We start from the raw sequence: 11878 nt of genomic DNA on the forward strand, positions 1-11878 counted from the left end.
AGAAGGTGGGGGTGGCACTGGGTCAGGGAAAGTGAATACACCTCTATTGGAGCAGACAGCCACACAATGGATATTTGCCTGCCAGAGAGAGGTGTAAAGTAGCCCAGGAAAAGGAAGAATGAGCAAAAATGCAAGGGAAAAAAGGTCAGGAGCACATGATGAGGTGTGGTAGTCACTGGCTTCACCCTGATGCATCCTGAAGACGGAAACACACACACCTCTTACAAGGAAATTTGGAGAACTTTCTGGCCAGTCTCAATGGAGGGGTGAATCACTGGCCCTTGATTTCTTCCAGCTGTTCTCAGGGGAAAGTACAGAATGCCTTTCCTGACTGAGCAGAATCATGAGAATAAAGCAACCATGAAAGAAAGACACACATTGTTACACATATTGTTACAATCCCATGGAAACCCAGAAGAAAATGTTGTGATCAGCCCAGAAAGGCTAAGGACAGGGGCTCTCAGCTTGGCATAACCGATGGTGACACTATGAATGAATGGATGGCTCCAGACCCATCTCCATTGGCTCTGCCCATCCAAAATATTGCCTATGTGGCAGAACAAGACTTTGGGGTAAAATATTCTAGTGCTTGAAAGGATGGATGACAGGAAGAAGAAATCCAGGTCACAGGGACAGATCTCAGTTCTGATTCCTTGCACAAACTAATGCTTTTGCAAATGTACATCTATACATGTACAAACACTGCATCAGGACAGAGCAGTGGATTTTATAGCATGGGACTACCTTCTAACTAGGAAGATACAGACATCATTTAAACTTCCCCAAACAGTCTGAATAATGATCAAATGATGATGGGTTTTGATTCCTGCTGAGTCAGTAAAGGTTGGGGTAAAATGTGGAGTGGTATGAGTTTTGAAATAGTTATACTAATGGTCTGCAATTCCAGGCTGAGAAATTCAATGAACAGAATACTGGTTATCACTGTATTGATATTTTTAGGTATTAACACGAATCATTCTTATTTCTGTACTGGAGCAATTTGTTTTGTTTTTTCAAGAGCATGATAAATAATGTCTCACCTTTTTTCTTTCAGTCTGTATTCATATCTGTGCTAGAGCAGATTCCAAATCAAACTTCACAGATTTTAGAAAAGTTTCAGTTCACACCCAAACTGTGCAGCCTGGCTGTATTTCTGTCTTTTTTTTAATCTTCTGTCTTCCCATGAGAAAGAGGCAAATTCCTAAACTGATTTAACTTGGAAACTAGGTAATTTCCAAGGACTGGATGAGATTATGGGATACAAATGGATATTAGGAATTTTATTCTTGGATTGAACTTCTACAATAGTACCCTCACTGAAGTAGAGATCAAAGTTTTAAATATCTCTTGCTATTGATAACCCACAGAATTATTCATGCTAAGTAATACTTTTGTAGTATGGTGATGTTAGCAGATGATCCTACACTCCTGAAATGAAGCAACTATTCCATTAATGTCTCTTACCCTTTCTGTAAGTCAGCCATTACAGAGTAATATTATACACTTAAAACCAGTATATCCATATTTCTGATATTTTCCTAATGGAAAAGAGGAAAGAAAAAATAGATTTCTTATTTTTCAGGCTTGCTGGTATGTGTGAAAAATGAATGGACTGGCCAGATTATAAGGTTAAAGACACTTCCCACTGACTTTATTTACCTCATTCTCCTCTTATCTTTACCTCCTCCCATTTTTCTTTTTCTCCTCATTGCTGTCTTCTTTTAATTTTACCAGTTGCATTTCTTCTTCCTCTTCTTGTATATATTTTCTGCAGCCAGCTGAGAATAGAAACCATGCCAAATGTGACAGCATGGACTGTCACATCATTGGAGAACCCTATGCAAATAGCTGGATCTACTTAATTAACCAATTAAGATGTTGCTGGGGGTCTGAGGCTCACAAATGTCAGTGAGAGGGAAAAGACAACAGAGAACCTCATGAAACTGAGTTACTGTTAAGGGAAAGGAGTTCCAAAGGGGAAGAAGGAGAGAAAATATCTTGCTTGGGGAGAGTGGTACACAGAGTAGAGCACTCCTGGAAAGACCAGGAAATTTCCACAGAAGTAAGAGTTTATGAAAGAAATGGAAGTGAAAGAAATAATGACATTGAAATAATGATAAAATAAATATTAATACACCCCTTTTTAGGAACTGTTACATCCTTCAGTTTCTTTCATTCCTTACCTCCACCACTACTTCTTTGGTATTGGTCAGATGACTGTGAAACAGTCCTTCCAGATCATTTCCTTACTGATATGAGAGGTGGGGTGGTCGTGGGGATCAGGCAGGAACATGAGCCAGTAAACAGGAATGATTGCAGTTTCTGAAATCAGCAGGGAAGCTAGATCTCTTTCTAAGAGAATATTGTCCACTCCATGTGAGGGTGTAAGAGGAAAAGGGAGGGGATAAGAAGAGAAACTGGCAATTCCTGAATCTCATTTTGTTTGGAGAATACTATCCTCAAGAATCAAGGTATCTGTTCTCCGTTTGTTTTTTTCATGCAGTTTGTGGAAGACTAAGACAATGATGGAAGAGAAAGAGAGGCCCAATATGAGGCCATTCAATACCTGATGAGATCACTTGAAGTCAAGTGATTTTTTTTTTAGGGGAGGGCCTTGTATGAGCGCTTAAAACAGGTATAGGTAGACAAGGTTTGTTGGGTAAATGTGATCTCTTTTATTAGACCAGCTAAATAGTTGGAAAAATTGTTCTTTACAAAGAACAATTTTTCCAACTATTTAGTTGGTCAATAAACAGGAACTTTTCAAAGAATTTGTTTTCCACTTCTTTAGTTGCTAATTAAAGAGATCCAGTTCTTTAGAGCTAATTAAAGATATCACATCTGCCCAAAACGACCTTGTCTGCCTATGTCCTTAGACCAACATGGCTACAACCAACACCCCCATAACACAGATATACAAATATCAGCTTCCATATTATGACCCAAGGTGGACTACTGTAAGTTTGTGGAATTGTAGAGAGCCAAAATTACTCCAATATGTTGAGAGAGAAAACAGACTAATTTATTTAAGAGTTTGAATGAATGGCAACAAACCTGGCTACAGGTGTAACCCATTTATCTGGTTCTGCTTTTGGCAAGAAAGGCTATTAAATGCATATCATGCCATGAGTGAGGTAAAAGGTTGTACAGAAGTAAAGGTGGAAATTGAGTAGAAATACTGAAAGAGAGACAAGACATTGATATCTGTTGTTCAGAACTGCTGTCGACAGGTGAAGTCCCTACTGAGATGCAGACACATCCCATTTGCTTACTGAGGCACTACTTGCAGCCAGAACAAGGAATCAAGGAGGATGTCCTAATTTACATGCAGATGCAGCAAAGTAGTAGAATTTATTTTATAGAAATGTATCAAGCCGCACCAACACCACCTTTAAAATGTTTCAGTTACTCTAAGACTTTGGGAATTAGTGAGATAACTAAGCCTATGGGCTAGGATGGTCCTTAAGGAAAATGAAAAGATCTATTAAAAGGTGAACTGCAAATGGCTATGCAGTATTATTTGCTATATGCAGATTTACTATTACTGTAGTCAGACTAACACACAAAGACTGGAATTTTCCCATTAAGAAATTGTTACAACATGTTATCATCAGGGGTCTTGGTTTTCTGATTTAAAAAAAATCCCCAACTTTTGGATTAAAAAAAAGTAACCCCAAATCCACATTTCTCCATGATTAAAATGAAATACTGCTAATATTAATATTAATCCAAAAGTTGGGGGGTTTTTTTAAATCAGAGAAAGCCAGGATTCCTGATTACCATAGAAAATTATGTTATGTCCCACAAAAGGAATTCTTTTCTCAAAAGAGCCTGCAAATGTTCTTTGCTACTTTGAATGCCAAGGTAGTAAAAGCACTATTGGATAAAGAAAGCTCATATACCTAGTCCATGGATTTCTATGGAGAACTTAGATAAGAGGGTTGGAGGAAAGCAGGTTGTTTAGATAGGCTCTATAGCACTGCTGTTTTTTGCTGTAAAAGCCAGTGGTATATTATGCAGGTAACAGCAGTGACAAATTTCCTGTGAATTTGGAGACACTGTGGGGAAGAATGGTACTAAGTATGAAAGAGCTAATCACAGCTTTTTCTAAGCACTTGGAGGAGAAGGTGATTAGGAACAGTCAGCATCGATTTACCAAGAGCAAGTCATACCTGACCAACTTGATTGCCTTCTGTGATCAGATAACTAGCTCTGTGGATGCCAGGAGAACAGTGTACATGATATACATTGACTTTTGCTAAAGTCTCCCAAAACATTCTTGCAAGTGAGCTAAGGAACTATAGGTTGGATGATGTGGATTGAAGGTGGATGGAAAACTGGCTGGATCATTAGGCTCAAACGGTAGTAACCAATGGCTTGATGTCTAGGTGGCAGCCAATATCAAGTGGAATGCCCAGGGGTGGGTCATGGAGCACTGAGAAGAGATTTAATAGGAGCTTTCAGCTACCTGAAGCGGGGCTCCAAAGAGGATGGAGCTGGACTGTTCTCAGAGGTGACAGATGACAGAACAAGGAGCAATGGTCTCAAGTTGCAGCAAGGGAAGTTTAGGTTGGTTATTAGGGGGAAGACTCACAAGAAGGGTAGTAAAGCACTGGAACAGGTTACCCAGAAAGGTTGTGGAATCTCCATCATAGTATCATAGTGCTTAGGGTCGGAAGGGACCTAAACAGATCATCAGGTCCGATCCCCTGCCCCAGGCAGGAACAGGTGCCGCGGTCATAAATCACCCCAGCCAAATATCTGTCCAGCCTCCACTTGAAGACCCCCAAGATAGAAGAGAGCACCACCTCCCTTGGGAACCCATTCCAGAGCCTGGCAGCCCTAACTGTAAAGTAGTGTCTCCTGATGTCCAGCCTGAACCTTCTCTTTAACAATCTGTGGCCATTATTCCATCCTTGGAAACTTTTAAGATCCTTGGATGGGATGATCTAGTTGGGGCTGGTCCTGATTTGAGCGGGGGTTGGACTAAATAGTCTCCTGAGGTCCCTTCCAACCTTAGTTTATGATTCTATGATCACAAATTCAGGCCTACTTTCTCCTTCTAAAATCCATACCCTGTTCAGTGGGGCAGAAGAACGTATGGGTAAAATAGGACTAGAACTAATGGGGTGTAGGTGACAGAAAGGGAGGCATGCCAATACTGGTTTTAGGAACTGATACATGCTTTGTCTTTCTCTATCCCTCCCACCCACTTCTGAGATAGTCAGGTAATCCTCATCCCATCTTGACATTAATTCATCTAGAAAACATCAGTTTTTGAAAGAACAGATACAAAAATCAACTTCTAGAACATTCTACACTTGAAAGAGTAGAATGGTATTGCAAAAGTTTTAAGGGATGTTGTATTGCTCACCATAAGGAGCATTTTTTGAGCTGGTATTAATATGTTATCCTACTCCGCTATTCACAGATGGGCAATTCCTGCTACCCATCAGTTTATACACAACAATTAGACTCCCTTCTGATGGGAGTAACCCTGAGGGTCTTCAGTCATGCTGGAAGCACAGGTATAAGTCAGATCTAGAGCTTAGAGATTGACAGCAGTATATGTTAACATGCAGATAAAACTAGGAATGGAAAGTATACTGATGCCCCATTAGCTAAAGCAGACTGGCTGGCTCAAACTGATCAGTATGGTAAGATGGAAAGGAAGAACAGTATCATTCAGAATAACCTTACAAAGGCATTGTAACTTTTGGCATTGTCTTACTGCATTCCTGATTTCAAATACTATCTGAATGAACTGGATAGATCATGTATACTAATCTTACATGACAAATCTTAGTTTCCAGAACTATTTATTCTTCACTAAATGAAAAGCAACTTAGAAACTTTTTTTTACCTGGATCTATTCCAATTAGACTTTCTAGATCTCTTATCCTTTTTACTGCTGCAGCTGATACAATGCTGTAATACAAAGGACTTTGAGAAATGCAGTGGACCTCAGGGATTTCTTTCAGGTAAGCTTCAGCATCTTCATTTTTCTGGTCGGTAATAAACATGCAGCCAGGGGAATGAGTGAAAGCTAGTGGAGATTCTAAAATAGATGAAAGATTTCCACTTACTGTTATTAATACTAATAATAATACTGTTATTAATACTACTAATAATAACCACTAATCAAAAAATCATTAAAATGACAAATGATGAAAAGCTACATCATTAAACATGAATGTTGTCTCCATCACAAAAGCCTTAATAAAACAAAACACTCAAGTGACACATGGGGTGCATCCCCATGAGCATGTATATTTGTGCTGCTGCTAGTTGTCCCCAGGGAAATGCCCCTGCTCACACTCTGGAGTGCAGTAAATTGCCCCAAATGGGGTAGGAGAGGCTGGGGCCAGCACCTGGGCAGGACCAGCAGCCTTACCCAAGGCCCCAGGGGCCTCCTAGGGCTGCAACGGCAGTGATCCAGGCATGTGGAGCCTGAGCAGCGGCCAGAGTATGGCTCTAGCTGACCAGGCTCCAGTTACAGGCAGTACATGCTGCAGTCACATATACCACCTCACTTTTTTTTCACCCTGTTTTGTTTTTGTTTTGTTTTTTGGGGGGAGGTGGAGGGGGGTGATACCAGGAGCTGTAGTTATCTAATTTTACTCAGCAATGCAGAACCTATTCATGTGTGCTGTGTGCATTTTGTGGCAACACCAAAGCCTTTGAGGTGCCACAAAGTGCACATTCTCATTTGTGGAGGCACAGCCAAGGAGTCCAGTGAAGAGCAACAAAAATGACTAGGAACCTCAGAAGCAGGACTTATGAGGAAAAGCTGAAAGAGCTAGGGTTATTTAGGCTGGAGAAGAGAAGACCGAAGGGGAATTTGATAACAAACTTCAAATACCTGAAGGGTGATTACAGAAAGGATGGAGATGGCCCTTCTGTGTGGCCGCAGGAAATAGGACTAGGAGCAAAGGACTCAAGCTGCAGCAGAGGAATTTTAGTTTGGAGATTTGGAGGACCTTTCTAACTATGAGGATGTTTAAACATTAGGCTACCTAAAAAAACTGTGGAATCTCCACCCTTGGAAATATTACAGAGCAAGTTAGAAAGATTATTTGGCTGGAATGGTATAGTCAAGGATAGAGGTACACTGGTACATCAGTCCATATCGTATCAGCACCAATAAAAGGAAAATTAAAATTATTGGCAATCAGCTTTTTTTGGCTGATGCTGCTGATAATGTCACCGATAAATGCTGTATGCATGGGTGCAGCTGCAGCATGCATGTGGCCAGGAGTGCAGCCCAGCAGCTTGGAGAGCAGTGCCCAGGCAGTAAGTCTGCTGGGGGGGAGAGACGGGGAGTGTGTGTGTGGCGGGGGAAGCAGATGGAGGCTCTCATGATGAGGAAAGGAGTGGGGCAGGGGCAGGCAGGGCTGAATTAACCCTCTAGTGGGCCCTAGGCAAACAAACTTGTGGGCCCCTAATTAATACTGTATATTTATATTACTTTTTTCACTCAATAAATTATAATATGTAAAATAAGTACAACCGGGTTCCTTCTTCACTTAGGGCCCTAGGCATGTGCCTAGTTTGGCTATGTGTTAATCCAGCCCTGGGGACAGGTGCTTCATGGATGGGGAGGGGCATGGGACAGAGCTGCAAGCAGATCATCTTGGGGGGGCAGCTCCCACCAATATCTGCACCCTCAGTGGACACATAGGAGGGCATGTGCCCTCCAGATCTGTGTGTGTGGTGAGGGCGGGCTGCCTGCTGTGGGCTGGGGTGGCATCAGGCTCTTCCTGGTGTGGGGGGTTGGGCCAGGGCTGTGCTTGGGGCAGGCAGTGGCAGCACTGGGAGGAATGGTTCGGGGAGGCTATGGCCACCCCACAATTTGGTGTAGCCCCCTCCCAAATCCCATCCCAGCACCACACCACCCACCCTGAGCACAGCCCTGGCCTAACCCCCCACGGGGAAGAGCCCGGTGCCACCCCCAGCCCGAGCCTGCGGTGGACAGCTCACTCACCCTGCACACAGATCCAGGGGGCACGTGCCTCCCCATGCCTCCCTTGGGGGTGCACGTAGCAGTGGGAGCCACCCTCCCCTCCCTGCAACCCCCAATAAGCCGCTCATGGCTCCATCCTGTGCCTCACCCCACCTTGTCTGGGCAGTGCCTGCCTCTGCACCTGCCCCAGCCCCACTCCCTCCCTCACCATGCCCCCCTGCATGCTCCTTCCCTACCCCCACCCCTTCCCTGCAACAGACTTACCAGCCAGATGCTGCTCTCCAAGCTGCCAGGCTTGCCTATTGGCAATCAAATCAGTATATGCTGATATGGCTCATTAATAGTCAGCCATTCATATTGACCCCAAAAATCTTTATCGGTGCACCCGTAGTCAGGTATGATCTTGCCTTGAGCAGGTGACAGAACTAGATGACTTCCTGAGGTCCCTTCCAGCCCTACTTTCATAGGATCCTACAATCCTATGAAGGGTATAAAGGAAACTAATAAAAGTAAAATATATACAATTGTTTATATTGGTACAAAACAACAGCTCTTTTTGTTCAGCCACCCTAAGATAGCTGTTTTCTTACTAGCATTGCAGCAGGTATTGGTCTTGAGAAAAGAACCGTGTACTTATGGATCAGATAATGCATTTTGCATTTAAGAAACATCTACATGAAAATGAATATGAATAATAGCTGGTTTTACATTTTCAAAAGTAAATATGTTTTGGTATCCAGCTTGAGTAACTTAGGGCCTGACAAAGGCACTGAGCACTTTGACTTCCCAATTAAGTCCATTAGAATTTGGTACCCGTGTTATTCAATTTTTAGATATTTTCAGTTGGAAAAAATTTGTAAAAAACACATAGCCCACAACTGTAAGCCCAATACCAGGCTGTGTTACTGAGCTCATTTTTTGAATGCCCCTAAAAAGATGCTGAATCTTATTCTTTGTTGTCTTGCACAGTATAGGCATTTAGGTTAGTAACTAATATAGACATTTTGATTTGGAAGCATGTCCTGTGCACTCATTTTGCAGTGCTATAAATTACTTTACAAGGTGGCACTGCAGAAAAAAAATCTGTTTTGTGAAGATGTCAAAGTTATGACATTTCTTTTCATTCCAATTTGGAACAAAACCTTAAAATTTTGTAATTCTTATAAAATAAATTCTGATATATTTCAGATCAATCAAAACATTTGTTTTGACTCACATTAAATATTTTAATTGATTTTGAATTAATCATTAAATATAATGAAAGAACAACATTCAAAGAAATGAGGTTTCAAAATAAGAAATCTAAACTTCTGGTGTTGAATGCTAAAACAATGTCTGATGCGTTGACATTAATACTAACTCTTCTATTTCACACACAAAAATTCTCAGTAATAAAATATAGTTCCACTGAAGTGGAAATAGTTTTATCCAACATTTTCTAACTAGCATAAAGCAGGGCAATGGAAATAAAACCCAATAACCACATCACACTAATTAGAAATGAGTAATGAAAACTATGTAAAAATGAACTTCAATCTAAAAATTCTATTATATACAGTACGTACTGCAGTTACAGATTGCTTCCATTCCTGTTACTCCACAGGCCCAAAACACTGGAATATCCCCAGGATGAGGCTGTACTGGATCTCCATAGTCTGGGTTGGAAAAGTCTTGGATTCCTAATAAGCCTATGATTAGTAAACAGTAAAGCCGCATTACATTCTAGTTAAGCAGCAGTGGTATGGAGCCAAGCTTACCCAGTGGCACTGATCTGGAATTGAAGCAATAACAATCCCAACCTACATCCAGAATTCCATAGTTTTCCTTTTGTGTGCATGGCCCTCGTACCCAACTTAGTACTGCACTCCTTAAATTACCTTTTCCAGTTTTATCACCATAACATATACAAAAGCCAAAAAACCCTCATAATCCATGTGTCAGCTCACTCTGCTTCTGGAACAAAAAAACCCACGGGCTTCTCTGAGTACTAAGCTTCCCAGGAAACATTCTTATAATAGCTTAACTATCAGTTCACTGAAGACCTATACTCATAAAGTTCTGATAGCTTATTCAGATTTCCCAGTTGAATATGTTCTCTGCTCCAGTCTAGATTGCTGTAGCTCAAGAAAGTAGGCTGGACAAAGAAATAAGCCACTCTCATTGTGGATTATTCCATATGCTATTACATTTCACTGCTATGAAAATGTTCTGCCGTTCAGCTAAAATTTTCCTTTGCTTGATTCATTCATTATAGGTATTACTCTGGACCACAGCTCCGAGTGTACATTCTTCGGATACTTGCGTTTCTGCAATCCCTCCGCTCGTTTTGGAATTAATTCAAGTAGGCAATACATATTACTATTTCAGTTTTTTGTAAGATCTAATGGCCCCTATATAATTTTTTGGTCATCTCCAAACAGCAATTTGGAGCTACCTTTCTAGGAATTAAATAACCAGACTTGTATGCACTGTTATAACTACTGTGTTATCAGTTCCATGTTCTATGATGTGATCCCTCGGCACATACAGCCTAAAGCTACACTTTTTTTTTTTTGGAGCCAGATCATAAAAAAATTGTTTTCTGCTAGCACCTCTGATAGATTGCTTTGTGAACTTAATCATCTTATTAAATTGTTTAATGTTTCCCCACAAGAATGAGCTTACACTTGTTAGTGTTGAATAATGTTGATTATAAGTTTGATTATTCCTGTAGTATTGAGGGTGGCAGTTGTGATGGTCCAGCAAAAAATGCAATAACGATTTTTGTGGGTTCTCTTTTATTGGACCAGCTATATAGTTATGAGGGCTATAGGCAAATTTTCAGGCAACTAGTATCCTTCCTCAGGTTTCTGGGTACCCAAAACCCTTTTTATACCCCTCCCAATTATACATTTGGTCTAATAAAAGATAACCCACAAAAATCCTGGTCTCTTACAAAACTCAAATACATAGAGGAACAATGCAGGTCAACTACATTTCCCCTGTACTTCCTGGTATCTTCCACACAATCTAATTAAAAGTTTTTGAATGCAATTTTGTGTTTAAATTTCAAGGTCACTATTGGTTGCTGGCTAGAAAAATGGTATTTAGGGGCTTCCTTTTGGGAACTGGCTTGTAGGTAAAGTAGCTATGCATTACAACAGTGCTCCAGGGAGATGGCAAGGGTTAATTGATTTCTAAAAGCCTGTTTGTGACAGTTTCATCAAGGCCCACCGTGTCTGACACAGGCAAGCGGCAAGCAGATGCACAGGCTGGGAAATTGAACCACACTGTTCCATGAGAGAGGTAAGGGACTCTGCACCATTGGCTAGGTCACGCTGCCCCACTGCAGAGCCCTTGGGATTTCCAGTTTTGGTAGATGGACCAAATTAGGAGAAACCAGCAAAGCCCAAAATAGGATGTGCTCATGTGATGGGTTTGTGAAACAAAGGAATATGTTAACAGGATAGAATGTAGACAGTATGACAACCACAGGGAAACCAATCAACAATGCCCAAAGATGAGTCATTGGAGATAAAAAAAAAAGAATACAAAAGGAGCTTTTTCAGACCAGCAAACCCGAGGCTACCATGGATAGAGGGCACACCACCAGCCCATCTCACCCATCCTACTGCGGAGTGTGGGGGGGCAGGGGGGAAGGGGGCTCAGTCTTCAACGTCCAGGCTGCTGATATCCGACATTCAAGAAAGAACCTCAGAGTGACATTCGTGTTGCCAGATGTACCTTGACTCTGTGAACCTCCGTCTTCCTAAGTAGGGACCAGAACAGCAACCTCCCAGCCGGGCCCCCTTTGGGCCCCGGGGGAGGCACACCTGGGCCAAGGGTTAGCGAGGACTTAGTAAGGGAGCTTCTGGAGGGGCTGGACGTATTCAAGTCAGCCGGTCCGGATGATCTCCACCCTAGAGTTCTAAAGGA

General features: G+C 41.6%; 1 protein-coding gene and 1 long non-coding RNA gene across 2 annotated transcripts in view; one reads left to right on the forward strand and one right to left on the reverse strand.

Moving 5' to 3' along the window:
• The window catches only part of CUNH14orf159 (chromosome unknown C14orf159 homolog), a 65815-nt gene that overhangs the window by 35317 nt on the left and 18620 nt on the right, over positions 1-11878 (reverse strand). The window contains exons 6-7 of the mRNA XM_019518657.1: positions 9529-9651; positions 5864-6058 (exon numbers count right to left, since the gene is read on the reverse strand). Coding sequence (XP_019374202.1) covers positions 5864-6058; positions 9529-9651 — 318 coding nt within the window. The remainder of the gene's footprint in view (positions 1-5863; positions 6059-9528; positions 9652-11878) is intronic.
• The window catches only part of LOC109298525, a 22921-nt gene continuing 12508 nt past the window's right edge, over positions 1466-11878 (forward strand). The window contains exons 1-2 of the long non-coding RNA XR_002097633.1: positions 1466-2706; positions 11147-11153. This is a non-coding gene — a long non-coding RNA (uncharacterized LOC109298525). The remainder of the gene's footprint in view (positions 2707-11146; positions 11154-11878) is intronic.

Source organism: Gavialis gangeticus, unplaced genomic scaffold (genome assembly GCF_001723915.1).
Source record: "Gavialis gangeticus isolate Ggan-Ray unplaced genomic scaffold, GavGan_comp1, whole genome shotgun sequence".
NCBI lineage: Eukaryota > Metazoa > Chordata > Crocodylia > Gavialidae > Gavialis > Gavialis gangeticus.